Below are 12,484 nucleotides of genomic sequence, written 5' to 3'. Positions count from 1 at the left end.
TTAGGCGATCTAAAACGTTAGATTCCTTATAGGGCCTACAACAATATGCCTACTCTGCGCTAACGTTAGATTTCTATTTAATTTTATAGACACTATTAGTATTGTTAATGTTAGTCAGTCCAGATAGGCCTAACTTTAGTCTACGTAGGGCCTAGATTCTAGATAATCTAGATTCTAGGCCCGTAACTTTTTACAATAGGGCCTAGATCTAGGCCTATTTAGTTAGAAATCTAACTTCTTAGAGTCTAGTTCTTAGAAGTTAGAGAAACGAGCTTTAACAGTTAGAATTTTCTAGTTTCTTACCTGTTTTAAAGTACTTTGAATTCTCAGACTTGATTTGAACCTTGTCCTGAAATAGAGAAAACTCTTTTGCTGTGCCTTGTTGGATCCAGCAGCTGCTCAGTTGCATGTTGCATGACGTAAGCAGCAATACAAGTGACACACTCGCAAGGAATAGGCCTAATGCGAGAAAAGTCAATCTCACGGGCCTTCTGATCTTGCCTGACCTGACAAAGCAACATGACAGTTCGTAAAGTGAATACCGATTTCTCCTTTGCATGGTATTTGACTTATTGAGCCGAATGAGGGGCAACACTAAAGACGTTTGAAGAAAAGTGTTTGGATCCTTTCCAGTATCAGGACAGTAGGCCTATACGCCGCCGTCACTACCAACAGTAGGCACCTACATACACACATGCCTATGGAATGGTTTCGGCACGTACACGTGTCAGGTGGTTAGACGTCACGTATACGTCCACGCCTACCGCCTAGCGCCTGTACGTACACGTCGCCACTGTATGCAAGATGGTGGGTACGGTGGATGCACGGATACTGTCTGTGCATGTATGTAGGATTTTGAGTGGGATCCAAAGAGGAACCTTTTTGTTGGGATCGGATCTTCTTCTTCTTCTTCTTCTGATTAAGTCTGCCTCCTTCAATAGACTGAAGATTCTTGCAGACTGGTGCTATTTACATTATAATACAATTTATTTACAGATATTTACAAGCACATAGAAAATTTGACGAAAAAAAACAACAACAAACAACTAGCCACTGTGATCAACCGTTAGACGGTTTCGAAATGATCCCACAGATGGCGCTGAAACAATTTCTGACGACAGGGAATTCCAGTTCCTTACAGTTCTTGGGAAGAACGAATGGCGATGCGATTCAGTTCTCGAATATGGTACCTGATAGGAGTGTGGTTGCGAGGCTCTCGTTAACTGAGTAGCCTGCTTGATAATATAGTCCTGTGCTGAAAGAGGAGTGAGATTATTGTGTATTTTGTATCGTAATTAGCCTGTCATTTTCTCTGCGCTGTTCCAGAGTGGTCCAATTAAGTACTTGTAGCATTTTGGTGACACTTGAGGTGTTATGGTAGCGATTTAAAGTGAATCGCGCAGCTCTTCTCTGGACCATTTCCACTTGGTGGATTAGGTTCTTGGTAGATGGGTCCCAAACTGTGGAAGCATACCGGTACTCAGCAATTGGTCGAACCAACGTTTTGTAAGCTGTGGCTTTAACATCAGAAGATTTTATGCGAAGATTGCGTTTTAGAAATGCAAGCACGTTATTGGCTTTATTGACAGTATTGTTGATGTGCACGTGTTGGGTCCACTTCAAATCAGAAGTGATGGTTACACCCAAGTACTTCACGGATTCAACAGATTCAAGAGGGGCGTTATTTAGATGATACACGTGTTGCACCTTACTTCTTTTCCTGGATATTGTCAAAACCTTACACTTATCTGTGTTCAAATCCATCATCCATTTTTTCGCCCAGTCACCAATTTTGTTTAGGTCCTCTTGAAGATTTTGCGTATGATGTTGATTGTCGATGGTCATGTAAGAAATTGCATCATCGGCAAAAAGGCGAACCTTTGACGCGAGACCATCAGGTAAGTCATTGATGTAAAGTAGAAAGAGGCAAGGCCCAAGAACCGACCCCTGAGGCACTCCAGATCCTACCGCTACTGAAGAAGATTTAATACCATCCAAAACAACCCTCTGACTTCTTCCATTGAGAAAACTGAATCCATTTCAGATTTTTCCCCCTGATACCGTAGTAGTCCAGTTTACGTAAAAGCCGCTCATGTCCAACCTTGTCAAAAGCTTTTGAAAAATCCATGACTATAACATCCGTTTGACGCCCTGCTGCATCCAAGTTCCTATGTAAATCGCTTGTGAAACCAAGTAATTGTTGTTCACACGACATGTTCTTACGGAAGCCATATTGCAGGGGGAAAATGATGTTATTTTCGTCCCCGTGCTTCATAATTTTGCTGGCTAAAACGTGCTCCATTAGTTTACAGCAAATACATGTCAGCGAAATGGGGCGGTAGTTTACAGGAGTAGATCGATTACCTTTCTTGTAGACTGGTACAACATTTGCTTCACGCCATTTGGTATTTCACTTAATTCATATGACAATCGGAATATATTGCAAAGAATTGGAGCCAGAATTTTTGCCAGCTGCTTCAAGACTCGTGGAGTTATACCATCCGGTCCAGGGGCCTTGCATGTCTTCAAACCACAAAGCAACTTCTCTACACCCTTTGATGTAAACAAAATATCCTCCATTTCTTCAAAGTCTGAGGTTTCCGGTAGTAAGTCATTCGGTATGGGTGTTTCCTTGGTGAAAACACTTTTGAACTGTTGGTTCAATGCTTCAGCTTTTGCAATTGGATCAGTAATCGTAATGCCATCACTTTTCAGTTCTCTTATTCCTGTATTATCAGTCCTGTTGTGTTTGATGAAACCCCAAAATCTCTTCATACGATACTCTCAAATTCTGTGGTGTCTTCATCGATATTAGAAAAAAGGTCGGATCGGGGCCCTGTTTCATAAAGCTGTTCGTAAAGTTACGAACAACTTACGAGCGACTGGTGATCAGCTCTGATGTGCTATACTTATCAGAATTTCAATAATTCAGCACAAGAACTGATCACCAGTCACTCGTAACTTTACGAACACTGAACAGCTTTATGAATTACATACAGGCTGGCCCCGGCCCCCCGTCGGATCGGATATATACACCTTGTACGTAGGTAGGATCTAGGAAGACGTACGCGCAGTCAGTTCAAGAGGCGGAGTGACCTACTTACGAGTACTTAGTAAATCTACAAACGCAATTACAAACACAACTACAAACAATACTTGATAATGAATGTTTATGATGAGTGCAATGGACAGAAAATTTCGTGATGTAAAAGATGAAAATTCACCGAATGAGTTATCCATCGCACGAAAGAAAAACATTTATTATTTGTTTTATATAACGCCTGAAGAAGATCCTTGTCATTTGATTTTATACTAATTTAGAAACGAGATCTAGAGAGAATCTGAGATCAAAGGTGTACGCTATAAGCTAGCGCTGTCGCATAGTACCAAACTTGTACTCTGTAACATAACCAATACTAGTACATTCACACTGCAAACTCAAGCGTTTTACACGCGTAGTGTACGAGTGCGGGGCACTCGGCGTGCGTGCAATGTAGCAAATCGTACATGGATCCAAGCATATGGACGGTGACGTCATAGTTAAATTAGATATAGTAAATAACGACCAACTTGATTGGTTGCTTGACATTGTTCATTGGTCCCATTTCACTGTGACGTCATCATCCGTGCAATCGTGGCTCCATTTATCGTGCAATCTACGATTTGCACCATTGCACGCTCGCCGAGAGCCCGGCACACATGCGAGACGTATGGCCGAGTGTCGAGACGTATGGCCGAGTATGGCCGACATGTCGAGACGTATGGCCGAGTGGTTAAAGGCGACGTCTCAGAGACGTGAGGTTGCACACGTGCGGGTTCGAACCCCACAAGATCACGAAACATGCGTTTGCAGTGTGTATGCGACAGCGCGCTAGAGTAGTAAAGGGCTCAGTGAGCACTATCTCGATCACAGATTCTCTCTTGTCTAAATTGATAAAACATCTGATGACAAGGATCTGTTTTAGGCATTATATAAAGCCAATAATAAATGTTTTTCATTCGTGCAATGGACAGAATGGATTATTTCATCTTTCAACTCTTAATATTCTGTCCATTGCACTCATAAACATTATTTGTATAATAATGAATGCAGATAATCACACACATACACACACGGTGAGACACAGACACATCGACAGGTGACACATCAATAAAAACACATGCAATATGGGTTGGCCATTCGCAAAAGGTGGCATTACATTCCACATCTACCCCTTTAAGCCATCATAATGTAAAAAGCAGTCATAATGTAAAAATGAAACTACAGCCACATATTGTAAAAAAAAAAAAAAAAAAAGCGACCCATACATTCCACCTCATTGATGAGTAATAGCGTATTCAATTCCAGTTCTGCCAAACTAATGGAGACAAATTAAAAATCGCACTCATCCTTGGGAACTTATAAAGAGATTATTCTTTGTTATTCCAAGATACAAATCCATCCCCCTATTTGCCCAATATTCCTGATGACACCATCCATCCAAATAACGCAATCCATTAATTGAGTTTTTGTTGTTGTTGTTGTTGTGATTGTTGTTGTTGTTGAAATCTTTGTAACTGTCTAAAGAAAACGTACTATTTATTAATCGTATTTAACCACCTACAGTGCGTATTATTAAAAAAAGTAATCGAACTTTGGAGGGCTACCATTTTTTCATTATTAGCTATGGCGGGCACAATGTTAGTTGTAAGGAAAGAGGAACTCTTCTTCTTTCCATTGGTACCTAATCATGTTGGCAACTGTCACGCTAGACTGAGCACATGAACTTTAAAGACAACAATGACAAATTGCCCTTTTCCAAGTTTTAGTGTCACATGAAGAAACAATGAATGTGTCACTGAATGCATGACATCATTCTGTCAATGAAAGTGGTCAAATTCTGATTCAGCAGGAGTTGCGGTCATTAAAAATGCGAGTCACCTGTGTACGTCACAAGCTATAGGGCCTTTGGGTACATTTTAAGCCCTTTATCATACCTGTCAATTTTTGACTTAATCATTACGGTTTCAAGTGGTTAGTTAAATGTTCTATGTCAATATTCCATTCTTGATATTTTTCTTTCTTACTTGTTAGTCACAGTACACATTATTTTCAAGGGCTTTATCATACCTGCTCAAGAATTTCAAAATAATCATGACGGTTTATTGCGTTATTTTTAGCGTTTTATGAAATTATCTGACAAAAAATAATGTCAAGCTTTAATTTTTATATAATACGAAAGTCAAAAGTGACCTCATCAGTATTAAACTTTCAATCGACCTAAAGAGCATGCTTTTGAAAAATGATAATCCTTTCCTTCAGAGTTGAAACATGGCTGTGATGGGTAAATAGAAAGATCAAATCGTCGGCATATGAAAAAGCGCCACTCAACATTTGGTCCAAGAACCATCTTTTACCAAGTGCCTTCAATGATGAAGAAGTCCATCAATGTACAAACAAAACATACATTACATGGAAAGATAATCCCACTTTCTTTAACTCCATCGGTTGGGCATGCAAAAATAGAATAAATCCCGCCCCATAGTGTGATCTTCTTATCTATAGCAACTTACATATTATTATGTATTTGCTTATTAATGTATCAGTGAAGAATGACATTGTAATATAACCGAGACCTCATAATACTATGCAGAGCTCGCACTTCTTCACCTCAGCATTGATATAATGTATTTCTGTATTACATCAAAACGTCTGGCTAATAGCTTCTCAATTTGATACAGAACTTCATTTCGGTGGTGTAAACAAAATTAGGCCATTCCAGTCGGAGTGTATCCAATGATATTTCAATAACTATCCTTTGATTATATTTTATCTTAATAGTGGCAATACATTACTATCACCAGGATCTCGGACGGTTATTCCATTGACTATACCGAATTTCGTAATGCGGCAACCTTCGGGCTTGCTTGAGTCAAACTGGGTCAAGTCAACGCAGGTATACAAGAACCAAAATAAATGAATACAAAACCTCTGTTTTGAGCCGATAAATTCCAGAAAAACTGTTCTATTGTCATCGGAGTACATATTGTACGATTTACCTTCTTATATGTGTAGATCGCGCTTTTTTTTTTCTTTCACATCTTGCAGTTGAAAAATTCTAAGTTTTTTTTTTTCTCTCTCTCTCCCTCCATAAGCTCTCTCAACTGAAGAAAGATTAGGGCGCTATTGAAATCGAAACGAAAACAAAAACTGAAAGTCAGGGGAACGTGCAAAAGCCGAGTCAAGGCTGTTTGATGTTGTGCTTTCTTCAAATCCAGCTTCTTCACAGTTGGGATTCTTGCATGACAGGGGAAAATCGGTTGGCGCTTCTTCTTTGGTAGTGAAGTCACAGGAATTAGATAAACAAAATGAGGGCAAGTAAACAACCGGCGAGGGCGGCATGACCAAATGGGATGGCCGAGTTGGACACTGAGTAGATGTGGGACGATTTTTTGGGGTATATCAATGGTGCATTTGGGTTTACAACGAGTAAACAGACTGTACATCAGAGGATGAACAATGACTGACATCAAAGAGGAAACTGCAGTGAGTATATGTTAAGGTGTATGGTTCTAGCGCGATGTCACTCTCAGTTTTACTTCGATATGTATATAGCAAAAGCAAACAACCCAAATGATGGGAGTTTCACTAAATACGGGCAATCAATAAAATAAATTTGCAAATTTCAACGTATTCTGTTTTTTTCCAAACACCTATTTTCTTATCTCAAACACATGCCAAAAAAAAAAAAGGAAGAAGAGGGGATAATCTCATCACTTAAGAACTCGCAATATACTTTTCTTACACAAACATATCAATTTTTTTAATTGGTCGTTAATGTAGCAATTACAACAAATCCTCCTTAATATCGTATTTTCTGTTATGTTATGGTAGCGCAACACCATACAAAAATGATTTGCAATAAATATACACCTTTTGATGTTTTTATGTAAATTTTGGGCATTTGCATTCAAGTCAGTTAAAATCTTGTGAGGCAGTGACATCATCACAGTGAATATATATATATATATATATATTACAAATGTGTATATATTATGTGGTTGTGATCACTATCACTGTTTTGTGCAAACATTATTGGACTCTGGAGTCCCATAATTGTCCTGTTTTTATTTCTGTGGAATTTTCTGTCATACTTTTGTTTAGTTTTGCTCCATCAAATGAATGGCATTGCACTGTAACTTAAGTCTTAAAAAAACAATTTTTTTTGGGTGATTTTACTTCATTTGAATAATGATACAATGTATAGCGTAGCGTCTATCATCATCGAACGCGGGGCATAATATAGAACATTAAAAAGAAAGGCAGTCATTTCCAGCTTCTGATAGAAGAAAAGTGATTTGAATAAAATGACAAATGGTTCAAAGGAACGAGAGCATAAATAGCTTCTAAAATGTCATGTGTTGACTGTGCTGGCGTTAGGGTGCATAGAGCACTCTAAGTGTTGACGAGATAGGCGTATGCAAACAATTCTCGTTTAAAGCTCTATTGAAACACCGTTTAATACTTTGATGACCAGTTTCTTTCTTGCAGTGAAACGCGCGCATTTTAACTGATGCAATTGTATAAATATTGAGTGAAAATGTGATTTTTTTTTTTAATCTGACTGATTTCAATACTAAATGTGTGATGTGGAAACTATATACAAATATATGGACATTTTCTTGTAAAATGCAGGAATGCCTATGCCGAGTATCAGTTACATGGTAAACTTTATACGTGTTAATATATTTTGTTTATCATAGTGACTAAAATTTCCATCATAAAAGCTCATTGTTCGAATTTGGTCTAATTTACAGTTGGTGTTGAAATCGTTTTCCTGGGTAACCGGAATATCCTTTGTACTGTTTCTTTCTGTGTAGATGACCCAGATATACATATGTTTAATTCATCCCATTCATATAGTTGTTATACTGCTAATGAGTTTAATGTTGAATTTGTGAATCCCATCGGTTTTAGTTTGATTCATTTCAATGCCCGAAGTCTTAAAAAAAAAAAATGATGAAATTGAAGAACTCTTATCATCATTAAAACATTCATTTTCTATTGTAGCCATCTCGGAAACCTGGATTTCAGGAACACCACTGATTCCTTTTGAATTACCAGGATATAGTTTTGTAAACGTCAATCGTATAGATACCGTGATTGAGGGGGTGGGGTTGGTTTATTTATATCTAATAACGTATAATTGATACTGGTGTTATTGAGACAGAGGAGGAAAAAGATTGTTGTGAAAGTTTGCTTATTGATTTTGTTGATAAAAATATGAAATATTCAGTTGGTGTTATTTATAAAAAAAAAACCAAGTTGTAATAATGATAACTTTTTTCAATATTATCATAGAATGCTTACAACTGTATCTAGAGAACGTAGGAATCTTTATGTGTTAGGTGATTTTAATATTGATTTGATAAAGCGTTCATTACATCAATATACCGGTAATTCTATTGATATTAATTCATGTTTTGGTTTATTTCCTTGGATTAATTCTCCAACCCGTTTAACTGCAAATAGCTCTACACTCACTGACAATATATTTACTAATGTTTTAGACACTCATTTTGATTGTGGGTGTTTATATTACCGATGATCTCCCTATGTTTTTGTTAACTAATGTAGAGTTATCAGAGAGGAAGAAAAAAAATACCTAATCTCGGTCGTAATAATCAACGGAGGGCATAAATTCGCTGAATAATGAACTTTGTAATACAGATTGGTCCCCTATGTACTCAGCACTTGATGTTGATGATTCATATAATACATTTTTGTCTATATGTTTATGCTTTTGTTGGATAAGCATTTACCTTTTAAGAAGAGTAAAGTATTTGTTTATGAAATTAGGAGGCCTTGGATATCTCCCAAGCTTTTTCGGTATATAAAAAAAGTAAATTGTATTAAAAAATTTTGAGTGATACATCTCTTTTTAATGGAAATAAATGTAAAAGGTATAGAAATAATGTTACAAAGTTAGTGCGCAAGGCAAAGAAAAAAATTATTGTAATATTTATAGGGAATCTAAAAATGATTCAATTTCAATTTCAATTTCAATTTCAATTGATGTTAAATTGATGTTAAACATACTTGAAAAGTTATTAACAATATAGTGTTTTACAAAAATCAGAGAAGAGTGTTTCAAGGTTGTTTTTTAATGTTTGATGAAAAGTAGGTAGATGATCCACAGCTTATAGCAAATGAATTAAATCTATATTTTGACAATTGTTGTGCAACTGCTTTAGAATCAATGCTCCCACTAGAAAATTCATGTAACCACACCTTTGATAATTTCTTCACAGATGGTTGTCAGCAATCCTTTTTTTTTAAATCCTATTAAAGAATGTGAAATCGTTGAAATGTGTAAATCATTGAAATGTAGTATAAATTCTTATGATTTTAATTATTTGAATGTTAATATTTTGAAGAAAATGATTGTTAAACCATTAGTTTATATTTTAACAAATCTATTGAAACAGGAAATGTTCCCATCAAACTAAAAATTGCAAAAGTTGTGCCTGTTCATAAAAAGGGGAACTCTCATATATCACAAAATTATCGTCCTATTTCTGTCCTGCCTTGTTTTTCAAAATTGATAGAAAAATGTGTATTTAATCGTGTATATTCCTGTTTTTTTTTTTTGTAACAATGATATTAAAAAGTCAGTACGGATTTTGACGAAATCATTCCACTACCCATGCATTGATAGATTTACAGGATAAAATCATATCAGCAATTGATAAGAATAGTTTTGGCTTAGAAATGTTTATGGATTGGTCCAAAGCTTTCGACATGGTTGATCATAAAATCTTACTTTACAAATTGAAGCATTATGAGATTCGTGGTACAGCTGTCAAGTGGTTTACGAGTTATTTAAATAAGCGTTCCCAATACATATTCTTTGCAAAACTCTTCAAATCAAAGCCAAATTAAGTATATGGTGTGCCCCAAGGTTCTATTTTGGGTCCCCGTTTATTTTCATTGTATATTGATGACGTAATAAAATCCTCCCAAGAATTGAATTTGTTTTGTATGTTGATGACATCACTTTATTCTATACCCAATCTGATGTAAAGAATTTAAAAGAAAATGTTGAATATAAATTGAGTAAAGTTACAAAATGGTTTAAAGTCAATAAGTTATTTGTGAGTTATGATAAAACATATTTTGATCCATGTCAAAATAGATGTAGTAATATTTGTGATGTTTTAGATGATATTGTTCTAACTATTGATTTTAAGTTATTGAAGAAATGTAATCACGTAAATTTACTTGGTATTCAAATAGACAAACATTTACAATGGAATGATCATTTGATTATGTGAAAAATAAGGTTTCGAAGAGGGTTTGCATTTTATACAAACTAAATAATTGCTTGCCCCGATCTGTTCTCCTCATTTTGTATAATTCGTTAATATTATCCTATTTGCCATAATTATTGTCTACCAGTTTGAGGCAACAGTAATCAGTACAAGTTAAATTCTACTTTGAAATTACAAAAGAAGGCTGTACGTATTTGCACAGGGAGTCATTATCGTTCTCATTCTACGCCACAGTTTAAACAACTGAACATATTGTAAATTCAAGATTTATAGTCCTACCATACTGCAATACTCGGCTTCTTTTATTTCAAAAACTTGTTACCATTGCACATAATGCAAAATAATGTTTGATATCAATAGCAATGTTCACCATTATGAGACCCGCAAAATCCTCTGCTTTATCTTCACAATTTCAGATTATATAACATCACCTTTAATTTCTTCCTGTTTCGGCGACCATGTAGAAGCCACGAAATTTTAATCTTAAAACATTAGGTTTTATATTCTATAATCTGATTACTATAACCTCCCCCCCCCCCCCCCCATAAAGGGGAATGGAAAGTCATTATCATGACATCACTACACCTTTTTTTTTCTTTTTTTTTTTTTAGCTGTTATCTAGTAAAATATAAGTGCAGGTCAGTGGAGACTAGTCAGTCGACTTTAAAGATAATATTTCTTCCTTTTAAGATATTAAGTAGTTCGGGCACGACAAAAACCGAAAGTCCATAGCTCGAGCCATATTCCTCTTGCTGAGCGACCGCGTGGGACAGGCGCTTGTGATGTCACAATGTCATGGTGCGCGTGCTTGCACCCCCATGGGAACAATGGATGCGCGCGTGACATGACACATGGATATCGTTGCATGAAATTGTCATGTGTGCCTGCATACATCGAATCCCATTTAGCCTGGATCAGATAACCCGAAAGTGAGAGAATCTGTGTTGTAAACAGAACCATCAAAAATGTGGCCCGACTAGTACAGTGACTCGCCGTGGTCAAATGGGTTATCCCGAGTGCAGCTTACCATGGGGAACATCAGCTGCTGCAACTTGGGTGTTCTCTGTCAAAGGTGTGACAAGGTGAACAGGCGGTACCCCATGGGCTTGAGCCTTTTGAAGTAATTATACATTTCATGAGCAGTAAAGACTCAGAAGGTGTCAAGAACCTATTCATACTGAAATCCATAGTACAAGCATTATAACTACTATAGGGAACACACGTCTAGGAAACGATGTGTTATAGACGAAACACCAAAAATATTCTTCGGTTTGTTTGTTTTTGTTCGTATACCAGCCCTGCTTTTTTACTATTATCATCTATTTTGTGGGTTGGGGGTTGTGGGTTTTTAATTTCATACCTTCACGCCCATTAAGAATAAGTTTGAATATTTCTCGCCTTGTGTATTTTGTCCGGATATACTAAGTTTGTTCATTCATTTGTGTGTTTGTGTCTTTGTTTAACATTCGTTTTCAACACGTTCGACGGTAAACCACTTGTTTCTCGCTAAAATTTTCAAAACTGTGTCGACAAATTCTTAAAGGAGCCGCCCTCTTTCTTCTCACTGTTAACCACGTGACTTGTAATGTGAGGTATACGCTGAAAAAATACTTTCACAATTATGTCTACGATCCAAAACTTACTTTTTTTTTTGGGGGGGGGGGGTCAGGAACACACTCTCCCAGTAGGCTATATTCGCACATTTTTTTTTTTCTTATTGTATTCGCACTTTCAAAAAGAAATGCTTGCTCATATCCGAACGTTTTTATATAAGTATGCAAACAGGGTTACGTATACGCATATTAGTTTCCCCTGAGAGTACTTTGGTTATTCTCCCTCTAGTGTTTTCTTGATTTCTAGATTTTGTTTTGAGTTGTTAGGCTGCAAAGGTGTCCCCCATGAAAATGCCAGCAGTCAATTTGTTTTCGGACAAAAACATTCATCGGTATTTGTCAAGCAAAAGTGGCCCGACCTCCTCTTTACATTAACTATTCTATACCTTCCAAATGCATTCTTCTTATGTGTAAACTTGAGACACTCTTACTCTATCACTGTGTCATTTTCTGTTGTTAAATGACTTTCTCCATTCCTCTGGTGTAGGCCTTGATACGGGACCCAGTTTTACTCTTCCAAAGTCCAAGGACAACAGCTTGTTGCCTTTTTTATCTTTAAT

The 12,484-nt window shown here is 36.6% G+C and overlaps 1 protein-coding gene and 1 long non-coding RNA gene across 7 annotated transcripts in view; one reads left to right on the top strand and one right to left on the bottom strand.

Annotated features, from left to right (window-relative positions):
- Nucleotides 1-648, bottom strand: part of LOC140246260 (uncharacterized) — a 57,093-nt gene extending 56,445 nt beyond the window's left edge. For both annotated transcript variants that reach the window (XR_011902452.1, XR_011902453.1), the window contains exon 1: nt 304-648. This is a non-coding gene — a long non-coding RNA (uncharacterized lncRNA). The remainder of the gene's footprint in view (nt 1-303) is intronic.
- LOC140246259 (histamine N-methyltransferase A-like) overlaps nt 1-12,484 on the top strand; it is a 59,156-nt gene that overhangs the window by 31,186 nt on the left and 15,486 nt on the right. Inside the window, exon 1 of one of the 5 annotated variants that reach the window (XM_072325717.1) lies at nt 11,217-11,393. The exons of 3 other annotated variants lie outside the window; for them this stretch is intronic. In XM_072325717.1, coding sequence (XP_072181818.1) covers nt 11,340-11,393 — 54 coding nt within the window. In that variant the 5' untranslated portion in view covers nt 11,217-11,339. Of the gene's footprint in view, nt 1-11,216; nt 11,432-12,484 lie in introns of those variants that run through there. One more of the 5 variants, XM_072325720.1, reaches the window with a different exon arrangement.

This window comes from Diadema setosum, chromosome 2 (assembly GCF_964275005.1).
Source record: "Diadema setosum chromosome 2, eeDiaSeto1, whole genome shotgun sequence".
Taxonomy (NCBI): Eukaryota; Metazoa; Echinodermata; class Echinoidea; order Diadematoida; family Diadematidae; genus Diadema; species Diadema setosum.
This window is presented reverse-complemented; position numbering and strand designations above follow the sequence as displayed.